Source organism: Cibotium barometz, chromosome 22 (assembly GCF_041138505.1).
Source record: "Cibotium barometz isolate CiBa-2024 chromosome 22, ASM4113850v1, whole genome shotgun sequence".
In the NCBI taxonomy this organism is placed as follows: domain Eukaryota; kingdom Viridiplantae; phylum Streptophyta; class Polypodiopsida; order Cyatheales; family Cibotiaceae; genus Cibotium; species Cibotium barometz.
Genome location: NC_141067.1, coordinates 21,572,011 through 21,586,489, shown reverse-complemented (window position 1 = coordinate 21,586,489; position 14,479 = coordinate 21,572,011). Strand labels below are relative to the sequence as shown.

The 14,479-nt window shown below is 45.3% G+C and overlaps 1 protein-coding gene across 1 annotated transcript in view; it reads right to left on the bottom strand.

The window, feature by feature from the left end:
- The window catches only part of LOC147626396 (Regulator of chromosome condensation (RCC1) family protein), a 43,132-nt gene extending 29,323 nt beyond the window's left edge, over positions 1–13,809 (bottom strand). Inside the window, exon 1 of the mRNA XM_086816503.1 lies at positions 13,257–13,809. Coding sequence (XP_086672629.1) covers positions 13,257–13,437 — 181 coding nt within the window. The 5' untranslated portion in view covers positions 13,438–13,809. The remainder of the gene's footprint in view (positions 1–13,256) is intronic.
- Positions 13,810–14,479: the final 670 nt, after the last annotated feature.

Here is a 14,479-nt window from a genome sequence, read left to right as displayed (position 1 = left end):
TGCTGTGTACCTGCTTACAACGTACAACCTCTGGCGGCTCAAGTTGCGCCTACCCATAGCAGGCGGCTGTGCCCTTTGTGGTGGAACTTGTCTGGTGATTCTACACGAGGCAACTATTACTTCAACAAGGGTGGTTTCATCCTCAACGAACCACAAGTATTGGTTTCCTATCAACCATCTAAAAGTAAGTGAATTTCAGATTTGAGTAAAGTATTATATGTTTAAATCTGATAAAAGATTCATCCCGCTCGGCCAACACCCGTTCAGTGCCGGGTTGTCCAAGCTGTATTGGCGAACCTCGGTCCAAAGGTGCTGAGATCGGGAGAGCCAGGCGTTAGTACGAGAGCGCCTGTTTGTGCGTGGTCTCGGAACACCAGTGAGGCGCTCTCCGCGGAGTCCAGTGAAAGCACAGGACCGCACAAGTTGTTTTAAGTTGTCCATTTCATATTTGTGGTTTTAAAGTTGTGCTATTAAGCGTGTGGGTGCCCAACGGAGTCTTTCCCACTTGACGGGATCGGTTTCATTGGTATCAGAGCACGGTTGTTTCCCTCTTCCTAGTGGGGAAACGAACCTGTGTACTGGACATCCCGCTTTTAGCAAACTTAAAACACAATGGACAGCCAAGGCAACCCTTTGGAAGTACCAAATTCGAGGGGTCCATCTAGTGCTTCTCGTGGGTCTGATGCCCTGCGTGGTAGGCACAAGCCCCTTGAAAGGGTTATGGATAGTGAATCCAAGGGTCAACTGTCTCCAGGAAAGACAGTTATGCTTGAACAAGAGCCTGAAGCTATGAGGGTTGAAATGGAACATATGAGAAAACTTTTGCAGGCTCAAGAGCAAGAATTGAAGTTTTTGCATGAAGATCCTCATCTACAAAGTGCTATTGAAGCCAGGAAGGCTGATGCTATGGTTGATGTAACCTTTGAATCAATGGCTCGTGAAGTGGGCAAGAAACCAAGGGAGTTGGCACTTGCCTATCTCCTTCGCAAAGGTGATATCAAAGAGGGGGATGACGGAGAGCTGATTTTCAGAAATCCACCTCGTTTGAAGCATGGAGATCCCGCATCCCAGAGGCTGAAATCTTTTATGCAAAAGGAAGAGGTGACTGTCACCTCTCGACATGCATCCTCTCCCCAAGGCACTAAGCCTGACAGATATATGTATGCCAGTGCTCATGGAGGGCACGAAAGTCACATGCATGCAAGATATGTATCTCATGGTGACAGGTCTACTTCCAGAAAAATTTTGACTTCTGAGTTGTCTCATGGAGAGACCATGCCATATGCAGGTAAGTCACATGCATCTGAGCTTCGAGTTCGTGGAGCACATGCCACCGTGCCCCATGAAGCTTCTATGACGGCCCATGGAGCCCATGCAGACAGGGCTACGGCCACCACATTTTTCTTTCCTGGAGTATGCACAATCTGAAAATGAAACATGGAAAGAAAATTTGCCATTCTCATCTGCTTCTCTGAAAGCTTGGTTTGAGATAGAAAGTATCTCAAGCTTTGATGATCTGTCTTGACTACAAATTCAGCCCCAAGTAGGTAGTGTTTCCAAATCTTTAAGGCGTGAATTACAGCCAAGAGCTCTTTCTCATAGATATCTATATGAAGCTCAGCATCATGCAAACGACGGCTCTCGTATGTAACTGCATGCCCTTCTTGATTTAGGACAGCTCCTATGCAATCACCACAAGCATCACATTCAACCACGAATGACTTGTGCAAATCAGGAACAATCAATACTGGACCACATATGATCGCATGCTTGAGCTGCAAGAAAGCATCCTGTTCCTTTGAAGTCCATTTGAAAGCAGTTTTCTTCTTCGTGAGATCATGTAGAGGAGTGGCAATCATGGCGAAATGCCTTATGAAACGCCTGTAGTACGAACATAATCCCAGAAAACTACGTACTTGATGTACGTTTTGCAATTCGGGCCAATTCCGAATAGTCTCTATCTTTGCAAGATCCATTGTAACTCCATCCTTGGATACAATATGTTCCAGATAATGAATCTTTGAAAGGAAAAACTCACTTTTCTTGGTATTGACGAAAAGTTTATGCTTCCGCAACTCTTTGAACACTGTGACCAAATGAGTTCTGTGTTCCTGCTCATTCTTGGAGAAAACCAAGATATCATCAAAGAAGACTCCTGTAAACTTGCGATGGGGTCGGAATATCCTATCCATCATACGATTAAAAGTAGCAGGAGCATTGGTGAGACCAAAAGGCATTACCAAGAATTCATATAATCCGAAGGCTGTCCTGAATGCAGTCTTATGGACATCTTGTGGCACCACGCGTATCTGGTGATAACCACTCTTCAAATCAAGTCTGCTAAAGCAAGCTGAGCCATCAAGCTTATCCAAGATATCATCAATACGTGGAATAGGAAATCTGTTCTTGATGGTAAGCTTGTTCAAAGCTCTATAGTCCACACACATACGGAATGATCCGTCCTCCTTTTGAACTAGAAGCACAGGAGAGCAGTAAGGTGAGGAACTGGGCTGAACCAAACCTTTCTCTAAAAGCTCGTTTACCTGCTTCATAATTTCTTCTTGTTGTGCAGCACTCACTCGGTATGCAGGTTTGTTAGGAGGAGAACTACCTGGCACAAGATCTATACAATGATCTTCGGGCCTTTGGGGAGGTAATTCACCTGGCAATGAGTCAGCAAAACAGTCTTTGAATGCATTAAGAAAATTCAGCCTATCATTAGACATAGCATCCACATTTTGATGATTTGGCACAAGACTATCACGCACAAAAACCAAGTACGCTGAAAGACTCTTTTTCATTGCTTTATTAATTTGGATGTGTGATACAACTCGGATGGAATCCCCTTCTTTGCCAGCATCAATAAAATGCATGCGGCCTTTATGCATAAAAGAAATCATATTGGACTTGTAGTCTTTGCGGGGCTCAAGCCTATGATGCCACGGCTTGCCCAACAATACATCACATCCGTTCAGTGGAGCAACTAAGAAATGCTCATTATCAAGATAGCCCTGTATATGGATGCGCAACTTCCCAATCAAAGGGGTAACCTGCACCTCTTTACCAATAAATGCAGCTTCGGCTTCAATCTGGGGTCCCATGTTTTCAACCTCAATACCCAAAGCAGCTGCCATTTGCATAGAGATGAAATTGTCAGTTGCACAGTCATCAAACATAAAGAGTGCGGGCTGATCCTTGATTTGCCCCCAAGCCTTGCAAACCATTCTCTCTTTAGCATCATGACCTGTATTACCTTGCACATCAGGAACTGCATGTACATTAGCTTTGGTGTGCTTGTCCTCGTGCTTTGATTTGCGATCTGGGCATTGCCGAAACATGTGGTCTTTGCTACCACAAGAAAAGCATTTTCCATCCTTAGCATATTGCTCTCTTTGCTCCGGGGTTAATCCAAATTTGTTCTTCCTTGGGCCCTGTTCTTTAGATGTGTTATTTTCAGCTTTACCACCCTTGTAAGGCTCCCGGAAGTTCTTTTTAGGTGGCTGTCCACCCTTTTGCTGATTTGGGACAGCCTTGTCCTTCCCCTTGGAACCTCCTTGATCCTGCTTGATCTTGAGCACCAATTGCTCCGTAGCAAGGGCAGAAGCTGTGAGTTGTTGCAACGTATGTTTTGGGTGCAATTCAATACCCGATCTATATGCTGGTTGCAATCCAGAACGAAACTTCCTCTTTCTTTCATCCTCAGAGATTAGCATGAAGGGAGTCACTTCCAGCAACACTTTCCAAAATTTGTTAACATACTGTTGCACACTCTCATTGTCTTTTTGCTCCAGCCTGTCCCACTTTTGAGTGAGAGTTTGCTCCGCGTTGGGTGGCAAGAACTGAGCATAAAATCTATCTTTGAATTCCTTCCAAGTAGAGATGGGATCCTTGGTGATCTTTTCAGTGATCCACCAATGGGCAGTAGTCCCTTTTAGAAACATGCTAGCATGGCGCACCTTTGATTTTTCTGTGAAATCCTCATCGCTAAAAGCAATGTCGAACTGTGCCACAAACGCTAGCACCTTAGAAGCATCATGTTCACCATGAAAGACATCAAATTTGACAGATTTATCACCTGCTTTAAACTCCTTGAGCTTCCTGGCATGAGGCTCATGGTCCTCTCTTTTTCTTTTCCCCTTATCCAACGGGGTAGCTGAAACCGATCCCGTCAAGTGGAAAAGACTCCGTTGGGCACCCACACGCTTAATAGCACAACTTTAAAACCACAAATATGAAATGGACAACTTAAAACAACTTGAAATTTAAATGAAATGAAATGGAAAGATGGACACCAGCACTGGGGCCGGAACGGGCCGACCCCCCCCTCAATATATGATATATTTATTGGGAGTATTTAATGAATACAATGCTCCATGGGTTCTGAGAACCAGATAATGTCCATGTACATATGAAAACAGTACCAAACAAATAGGCTCGAATTTCGATGTAGAAGCTGAACGACCACTAGTGTGGTCCAATCTCTGCGGTCCTGTGCTTTCACTGGACTCCGCGGAGAGCACCTCACTAGTGTTCCGAGACCACGCACAAACAGGCGCTCTCGTACTAACGCCTGGCTCTCCCGATCTCAGCACCTTTGGACCGAGGTTCGCCAATACAGCTTGGACAACCCGGCACTGAACGGGTGTTGGCCGAGCGGGATGAATCTTTTATCAGATTTAAACATATAATACTTTACTCAAATCTGAAATTCACTTACTTTTAGATGGTTGATAGGAAACCAATACTTGTGGTTCGCTGAGGATGAAACCACCCTTGTTGAAGTAATAGTTGCCTCGTGTAGAATCACCAGACAAGTTCCACCACAAAGGGCACAGCCGCCTGCTATGGGTAGGCGCAACTTGAGCCGCCAGAGGTTGTACGTTGTAAGCAGGTACACAGCAGCCGCCTTGAAGGGTGTATGCGCAGCAGTGCAGAGAAAGATGGCAGCCGCCTGTAGTGCTAATGCTGCCAGCCGCCTGGGGACAGATTACGTGCAGTGGTAAAGGGAGAGATGGCAGCCTCTTGTATGGATGGTGAAGCAGCCGCCAGGTGTACAGTACAGCCAGCCGCCTGGGAGAGTGCAGCGTGGAGTAAACAGCTGCCTGTAATAACTCTCAGCCACCTGTAGAAGCAGGCGCAGCCAGCAGCAAAGAGCACTCAGCCACCTGTGAAGAGCAGCAGCGTAGCCTGCACAACCTGTATGGGGGACGGAGCGCAGTCTAAGGAGAAAGGCCGCCTGTTGCTGCTGATGAACACTGCCTGCTGGCCGTATGCAGAAACGCAGCCCACTGGAGGTGGCATGCGCAGCCTGAGTGGAGCCGGAGTGCTAGTCGCCGGTTGTCTACGTAAGAAGGAAGCGATGGGTGATGGACAAACGCAAGAAGCGATGCATGCCACGCTTGAAGAGAGCCCTTCTTTTTAATAAAATAAAGGTGGAGTTAACCTTAGTGATACCCACGCATGCATGTGGGGGATTAGTGGGGGTAGGTGACCATGCCCACCCCCACACTCACTTAAAAGTGGGGCTCCCCACCTTGGCCCCAAAGTGGGTGCCCAAAGGGGGTGCCCACTTTTAAATAAGTGTGAACCCCTAACCTTATAAATCAAAGGGTTAGAATATAAAACATTAAAACAACATGTACCATATACTTACCACCTGTTCACATGCACTGAAACTTGTCAGAATACAGGGCAAACTTCACGACTCACTGGCAGGCGTCCCCGCTCAGTAAGTAACACATCAGGCAGGCAAACACACAAATACATGTCATGCGAAAACAGTTTCAAACATGCAAAATATGTGTGCATGTGCAAATAGTAACATGGACATATCTCCCGTTCATGGAACAAGTACAAAAATATCTGTCGGCACAAAACTGGCACGACATAAAAACATAAAAACCTGGTCTTCCTATGGAGTGACAGTCCCATAGGTAAGACACAGTTCCAGGCACGAGTTTCCCTATGGTGTGACAGTCCCATAGGTAAAACACGGCACGAATACTGGCTCTTCCATGGCATGACAGTCCCATGGATCGAACACAGTCCAGGTCATACACGGGTGGCACTGATCTGGCTCCCGTCCATACGACACCATCCTGCTAACACACGGGTGGCACCAGTCTGGCTCCCGTCCATGTCAGCAAAAATACTGGCCTCTTCACACGAGACACCGGCCTGGCCTCAAGTGAACGAGACGCAAAAACTAGGAATGGACCAAATGGTCGGCCAATTGGTGACATCCCCCCGGGCTTCCCCTTGGCACTCCTATACGTTGATTTCTCTGCATATTTGATATCCATGGTGCCTATTTGGTGCCCATGGAGTGTAGCTATTGATGATGCTTTTCAAATTCAACATTCACTCCCATTGTTGTGCTTATTCGTGCACGGGAGTGACCTCCACTACTAGAACTACGGAGAACCAACTTTCCAATCACCATGGTTGAGAAAGCCGCACGATAGTACGGGACCTCCAATGTTATGCATGGTCCAGTGACGCGTTCTCCCATCCACAGGAAGGTGAGGATTATCTAGCATTATTCATCTACAACAGAGATTTTACTCCGATAATCTACACCAAGTTCCAACACACTTTGTTTGGCAGCATTTTTTCAAACAATTTGCTCATGAAAAATCTACTTGGAAAGCCCATGGAATTTGTACAAAATAAAATAATCCAATAATATACATCAAACATCAATATTGAAGAAGGGGGGGGAAAGAGGGGGAGGGGGTGTTAGACGTCATCTCCTGTCTTTATGTTGACACCATGGCCTTTGTTGTGGGTGTGCCCGCCCTTGTAGGTGTTTTCTCATTTTTCCTCACTCCCCGTATTTTTCCCCATATTTTTTCCCATTTTTATGTGGCTTGGATGGCAGTCCTGAGCTGGCAGGAGGCTCTATCTTCTAGCCGACTGTACCTGCATGTACCCGACCTCAGTTGTGTGCTGGCCGACTGTACCTGCATGTACCCAACCTCAATTGTGTGCTGGCCGACTCAGGACAGTTGGCCGACTGGTACATGTGGCTGGTCGTAGAGACTCTGAGCCTGTCGGCTGCCTATGCTGCAGGCCGACTGTTGTATGGGGGCCATATAAAATGGCCCCACAGCCCTTGCCACATTGTGTATCATTACGGGATCTTCTTTGTGTATATAGAGCAGAGTTACACGCCTCTATCTCTCCCTCTCTTGTGCTGTTGTTTTCTGCATTGCGTTTGCTCGTGTGTTCCCAGATTTGGTCATCATCTCCGCTGCACATTCTGACATGGTATCAGAGCCCTATGCTCTTGATTCTTCTTGGGATTTGTGTGAGCAAGAGGGGGACTGTTGTGTTGCTGATTGGTGGACTGTACGGGACTGTTTGGGAAGAGGAGAAGCAAGAGGACGGCGGGCTGATTTGCTCGACAGCCACTTGCAGGTGTAAGTTCTTCTTTGTTCCCGCCCACCCACCCTTTTTCAGAGTACATCCCCGCAATGGCAGATCTGTTAGAAATGGCCGAGAGGCATGTGAAGATCCCTACACTCCCCACATTCCCAGCGGACCGTCAGTTGGACAGGAACAACTACGGCATATGGAAGGTTATGATGGAATCTGTTATGGAGTCTTACGACCTCGCTAATTTCATCGTTGTTGGGGTTCCACGGCCGGAGGTAGCGGAAGGGGAGTTACCATCGATCCGAAAGGGCCGTGAGGCACAGGCACAGATGTGGGATCGTGTCAATGCCAAGGTCCGTTCGTTTATCTTCCTCAACTGCACACCGCAGGTAATCAATCATGTAAAGCATATGTCACTAGCCAGAGGTATATGGCAGCATTTGGCTTCTCTTTACAACAGGGTATCGCCCATAAAGAGGATTTCCTTGGAAGTGTAGATGCAGATTATGAGCCCTCCAAAGTCGTTGACGATGCGGGAGCATATGACAAGCTGCAAGCTCTTCGACAGGAAGTTCTTCAAACTGGGAAGGAGATATCGTCAGAGGACATGGCCATAACGTTGCTATCACATTTGCCCTCTCAGTACTCAACATTTTACTCGTCTTTGATTACCAGTGGCAGGCTCAGCACCATCACGTGGGAGGAGCTTGTGCCCATGGTCTTGGACTACGAGAAACGATTCACGAACCCTCCTCAGGGTGGAGGTTCGGGGGCCTTAACTGGCCAACGGTTGAAAGGCCGTAACACGGGCAAAGGCAAGGCTTCATCGGAGAAGTCTTCTGAGAAGAAGTCTGTCGGTGACCACGAGAAACTAAAGGCAGAGAGGACCTGTAATGATTGTGGCGAGAAAGGCCACTATTGGAGGCAGTGTCCCAAGCGAAAGACCGAGAAGGGTGAAGATTCCTCAAGAGCAATCATGAAGACTCCAGCTTTTGTGCACCTGGAGGTGATGGACACCGATGTTCCATTTTCTTCCGACAAGGAGGAGGTTGGAGGATTCTCCGCAACGGATACTCGGGAGTGGATTCTAGACAATGGTGCTTCCAGGCACATGACTCCTTCCCGTTCAGATTTACAGGATCTCTGCAGGTATTCTGGTCACATTCTTACTGGGGATACATCCACTATCCCAGTTCACAGTGAGGGCAGGTTGGAGATAGTTCTCGATGGCAGAGGGGGGAAGCATTCCTCCCAGGTGTTGTATGTTCCGTCACTTGGTTTTCATCTGTTGTCAGTGCATCAGGTTTGCAAGACTGGCGTACAAGTGGAGTTTGATGAGCATTTTGTTGCTCTCCAGGACAAAGCAACAGGCTAGGTGGTTTGGGAAGGCGAAGTGGAGAATGAAGTTTACAAGCTTTCAGCACTCTCTCTCCCAAGTCCTCAAGTTTGTGATGAGTGGCAATCTGGTAATGGCCACTTAAGTGTGGATACGCTGCAGGTGCAAGCTTTCCGGGACCAGATGGTGGATAGCTTGCCAGTCGATGGCAGCAGTTGGCAAGAACTTTCCAGTACTGATGTTGGTGGTTCTTGTGTTCGTCAGTCAAAGGAAACTAAACAGGTAACTTATGCTTTGATGTCTCGTAGTATTCAGGACAAAGAAACTCCTGTAGATGAGGATGTTCGTTCCACGGGGACCTTTCGGAAAGCCAAGCAAGTGGCAGTTGATTACTTGCAGAAGGAGGTGCATACTCCAGGCTTTGTGGTTCCGAATTCGGAGGGGGTGGTTAACAGGTTTCAGAAGGCCTTGCGTGGTCTTCAACAGGTTTCCAGCACTTGGCTTTCCACCGTAACAGGTGTTGATCCTTGTGAGCAGTGTGATGCCTCTTTGACTCGGAAGCAGAATGGTTCATTGATTTGGTTGATGGACACCAGATTGGACGGGAGCTTCCTGATGAGGCAGTTGAGCTCATGGTTGCAGATGACTCTTTGGGAGGCAGGATTGCATATCTTGTGGTTTCTACGGCATGTGAAGGATCATGGACTCTTTTACACAGGAGGGGAATTGATTGATGGAGTCCGACTCCACAGTTGGAGTGACTCAGTTTGGGAAGGAGATACGAACACGAGGAGATCTACTTCAGACCCAAGAGCACTTTTATGGAGCAGTAAGAGGCAGTCATCTTTTGCCCTGTCGTCGACAGAGGCAGAGTACCAAGCTGCTTGTGATGCTGCTTGTGAGGTGGTGCAGTTGCAAAGGTTGCATTGCAGGATTGGGCTTTCACCAGAGGAACCCATGGTCATCCAAAGCACTTTGTTCGTGAACAGATCGTTGCTGATGACATCTTGCTAGAGTTCTGTTCGACGAAGGACAGTACTGTGGACCTCTTCACGAAGTCGCTATCTCAAGATTTGCTCAAGCAGCACCCCAACTCCCTGTGGTTGGTCTCACAACCAGGAGATGAGAGGGAGTGTTAGAAGTCATCTCCTATCTTTATGTTGACACCAAGGCCTTTGTTGTGGGTGTGCCCGCCCTTGTAGGTGTTTTCTCATTTTTCCTCACTCCCCGTATTTTTCCCCATATTTTTTCCCATTTTTATATGGCTTAGATGGCAGTCCTGAGCTGGCAGGAGGCTCTATCTTCTGGCCGATTGTACCTGCATGTACCCGACCTCAGTTGTGTGCTGGCCGACTCAGGACAGTTGGCCGACTAGTACATGTGGCTAGTCGTGGAGATTCTGAGCCTGTCGGCTGCCTTTGCTACAGGCCGACTACTATATGGGGGCCATATAAAATGGCCCCACAGCCCTTGCCACATTGTGTATCATTACGGGATCTTCTTTGTGTATATAGAGCAGAGTTACACGCCTCTATCTCTCCCTCTCTTGTGCTGTTGTTTTTTGCATTGCGTTTGCTCGTGTGTTCCCAGATGTAGTCATCATCTCCACTGCGCATTCTAAAAGGGGGGGGGGGGGGCAGCCCTTTCTGGCCCCAGTGGTAACATTTATTGTGCCATTTCATTTTAAGCTTTGTATTGTATCTTGGGTTGTTCCATTTAATTGAAGTGTTAAAAGTGTTAAGACATGCCCAAGAGTGTTCACACCCGTCCAAGTATATTACAATGACCATAGCTTGGGCAATGGGTCTCCCAAACATTTGAGTGCTTGTTTCCTATCATTCACACCCCCAACCCGATGGCTTACACTTCCTATCAAGGATCGAGGTTTTTTATCTACCTAGACAATGTTTTGGGTGCCACTAGATGAGCCACATTGTGTCGTCTTGCCACCAACACTGGTTAGATGAGGGACAGTAGGCACAACTCCTTATAGGCAACATCCTAAAACAACCACCTCGCCAAGGAGACCTGACGCAACCTTGTCCTCCTTGTCAAGGATTCACATAATAAAATACGGGATTCTCGCAAAGAATCCTTTCAAAAACACCTAAACACAGGACAAGCACAAGATTAATCCAAATTTAGGGTTCTACTTGCTAGCCCACCACCCAACCCTAGATCCCATGTAACACACAATCTCCCCTGAGCATAGAGGCTAAGGTTGCATCCATACAAACCACACCTGTCAACCCATGCTCCCAAGACCTGCCTTAAGGGGCCATTGTTGGACCATCTACATCAAGGATGGACAGTCAAGAGTGTGGTCTAGTCCCATATTATGACAATACAATACACAACAATCCACTCGTAACATAACCCTCACTTATATAGCATTTTCAATAAAAGTTATACTTATAGAATTATTAACTTATAAGTCACTTTATTAACTTATAAGCCTTAGCTCTTATAACAACCTGCTTTTACTTATCTTTTGGACTTCCTAACCCACACATTATTCAACCTAATCCATGAATTAACAAATTAATCGCCGAAGTAGCCTCAATTACATAACATACTTCCTCTCTCCAAGCATTTACACTATCATAAAAGAATCTAGGAATTCCTAGTAGCAACCTAACTCCCACATTGATTTAACCCCTACCTTATCTTTCTAGAATCGAACAATGATACACAAGCTTAAATCAAAGCATGTATTTTCTAAAAATCCAATGTGTGATTCAACTCAAGTGGAACCAAAGACAAAATCCTCGACCACAACAAGTTCCAAAGGTAAAACCCGCAATTGCCAATCTTTCCTCAAGACAATACCCTTGCAAAGTTGGATCAACTTGAATCATCGGAATCAATCCTAGATAAATTACATTTCCACGTCAAGATTTGGTAAAAATTATTGTACCTAGGGAATACATAACATACTTCCATGCTCACAAAATCTCAAAACTATCAAGTATTTCACTATATAAATATGCACAACCATTCTCATCCCAAGTAGCGCTCCTCGAAGAAGGCTTCTATCAAACTAACAATATGTTCTATCCCGGATGCCTCTAATTGAATAACTAGCATAAGCTAAAATTCCCTATTTACCAACAAGAAAGAGTTAACGGAACTACATACCTTTAAATTCTAAGTTTTAAGAAACTAGGCTAAAATCCATACCAAGCATAACTTGACTATTCCAATAGCAATATGCTTTTAGTACATCATAGGCATATTCGATCATAGGGATTTACATCTCCCAATCAAATGGACATGTACATTCAACCAAAGGCTTAATTCATCCTTCCCATTGTCCGACATACCAAGAATAATCAATAAAAACTTATACTCAATCAACCATGATTACTTGAAGTGTCAAGCAACTTTAAGTTCCTGTCACTCACTATCAACCTCACTGATGTGCCAAGATCATTAAGGGATCTATCAATCCGTCAGGGGATTACGGTGTCAAGTGGCATTACAAGTCCTCCGCCAATGCTATATTGTACATTTACCTCCTGAGGGAGGTAGTCCACTCAAGTGATTGTTTCTTTTCTACTAATTGGATAATCTTTTCTTAGGGCAAAAAAAGCCCAACACTTTCCTAATCAGAGTTCAAAGAAGGCAGCTACAGACAGCTGCTATTCTTGAGCCTTTAAGCAGCACTTGAAGGTTTTCAAAATTAACTGCTTGTCTTCCAACCGTATGCAACTGTTTGGGCTCACAACCCAAACTGTCCGTGAAACCCATACCTGTAATGGCACCTCTTGGTCTCTAGCTCATCGGGGTTCACAAATGCAGCAACAGACATGCTATTTACAAATGTGTATGTGCTTGCTAGTCTCGGGTTGGTAGTATTGTAGTGAATGCTGTAAGCAACACCTATCCATGTAAATAAAGGAACTGCAAACTAAAATTGGTTCAAACGGGCATACACATGACATGAAAATAAGGTACGTATGACCTTTATTTTGAGAGTATTTGAGCTATTCAGTGATAAGCAACATCACGTCCAGCAGGCAAGCAGGCGGGGTTCGAACCTCAGCACTGGCCAGGAGTGCCAATCCCCTCACCAACAGGGCTACAAGGCCATGGGCATAATGTATGGCCCTTTAACACAGTTCTAATGGATGTGTAAAGCTATGATAAAGAACACAAAACGAGGGCTGCTAGGAAAATGGGTGCAATTAAGTAGTCATGTGTAAATTACTGGTACCAAAAAAAAAATAGTGATTTAAAAAATCGTCATCAGTTTTATTTTATTTTTAAAAAATCTTCTGACAAGAAAATAAAAACGCAAAACTCTCTGAGCATCTTGGTACATGTACATATTTACCAATTGGAAAAAAATAGTGGGAAAAAAAACACGTATGAAATACCCTAATTTATCTAGAAAGGGAAGCGATTTTCCAAAGAATTGCATTAAAAATTTTATGGCATGAAAGTTTACCTAAATAAGGCAGTTAAAAACCCTAGCCTAGGTGCAGAAATTTTGCAGAACAAGCAAACGCAAAGATGGGTGGACTGAATGATGCAAACTCACATGATCCGGAGGCAACATAGGATATGGGGACGCCCATGAGAGGTCTGAGGCGGGTTGGGGCGAGCAGCATTACGCCCTGGTACTCGTTAGACTTGCGCCCTATGGCGTCCCAATTTGTGCTTCCGCAAAGCAGGAGCTCGCCTGCCTTCACAGCCTCCTCTGATGCAGGCTCCGTCGCCATGGTCGAACTTTCGAGATGGAGCTTCTGAGAGGGTTAGGGTTCCAGAGCTAAATTCCCAGCAGATTAGGGTTTTTCAAAGCATGAGGGTTTCTTTATAACCTAGGGTTTTCTCATAAACAGAAAACAGAGCTAAATTCCCAGCAGATTAGGGTTTTTCAAAACATGAGGGTTTCTTTTTCTCAGAAACAGAAAACAGAAGACATCTGACCTTGCTTGTCCTGAAAGATTACATATACTACCTACTACTGCAGTACACAATCTTTGTTGTAGTTGGGGCTTTTGTGATTTGGGCTGTTTTCTCGGTAGGCTTTAAACCACCATGACTTTCCCAAGGTGGTTTGAAAGAAGCGGGAAGCCATACTACCCTAACTTAGGGACCTCAAATTACACATCATTCATATATCATATCATTATGTGCACATAATATGATGGTTGTGTCTCATGGTTGTGAGCCCTCTGTCTCATATTCATGGTTGTGCCCACCCTCCCTCCGTTCACCTGATGGTTGTGCCTGAGTGAAACCCATTCATTAGATGTTGTGCCTAATTGGGCCCTTGCGTCTTGGTGTGATGATCGTATCTAAGTTCTAAGTGTCTAGCCCCTAAGCACTACCCATGTTTATAGTTGCATGTATGGTTTGACAGTTCCAATTTCTTTGTATTACTTGTGAGAAATTGGAACAAAAAGTATTGGTATGGACACTTCGATATATAAGTATTGGTATGGGCACTTTGATATAAGCATCTTCTAAAATTTTATATATGGGATGAATCATGAAATTCCCACACAATTTGCCCCATGGTTATAGCTGCATGTATAGGTGATAATACTAATGCTTTGCGAGCAACACAACATGTGGCCAAACTCTAATGTATAAGGAAAGTCACGTACAAAATAGGTTGATTTGATTCACATACCTAGTATAAAAATGACACTAACATATATGGCCTAAGGTAAAGGGGAGGCAAGGAGCTACGCTATGGCCCAACAAAATATATATAAGAAAGCACTCACAACCACCATTTTTTTTTTTGCAAGGATG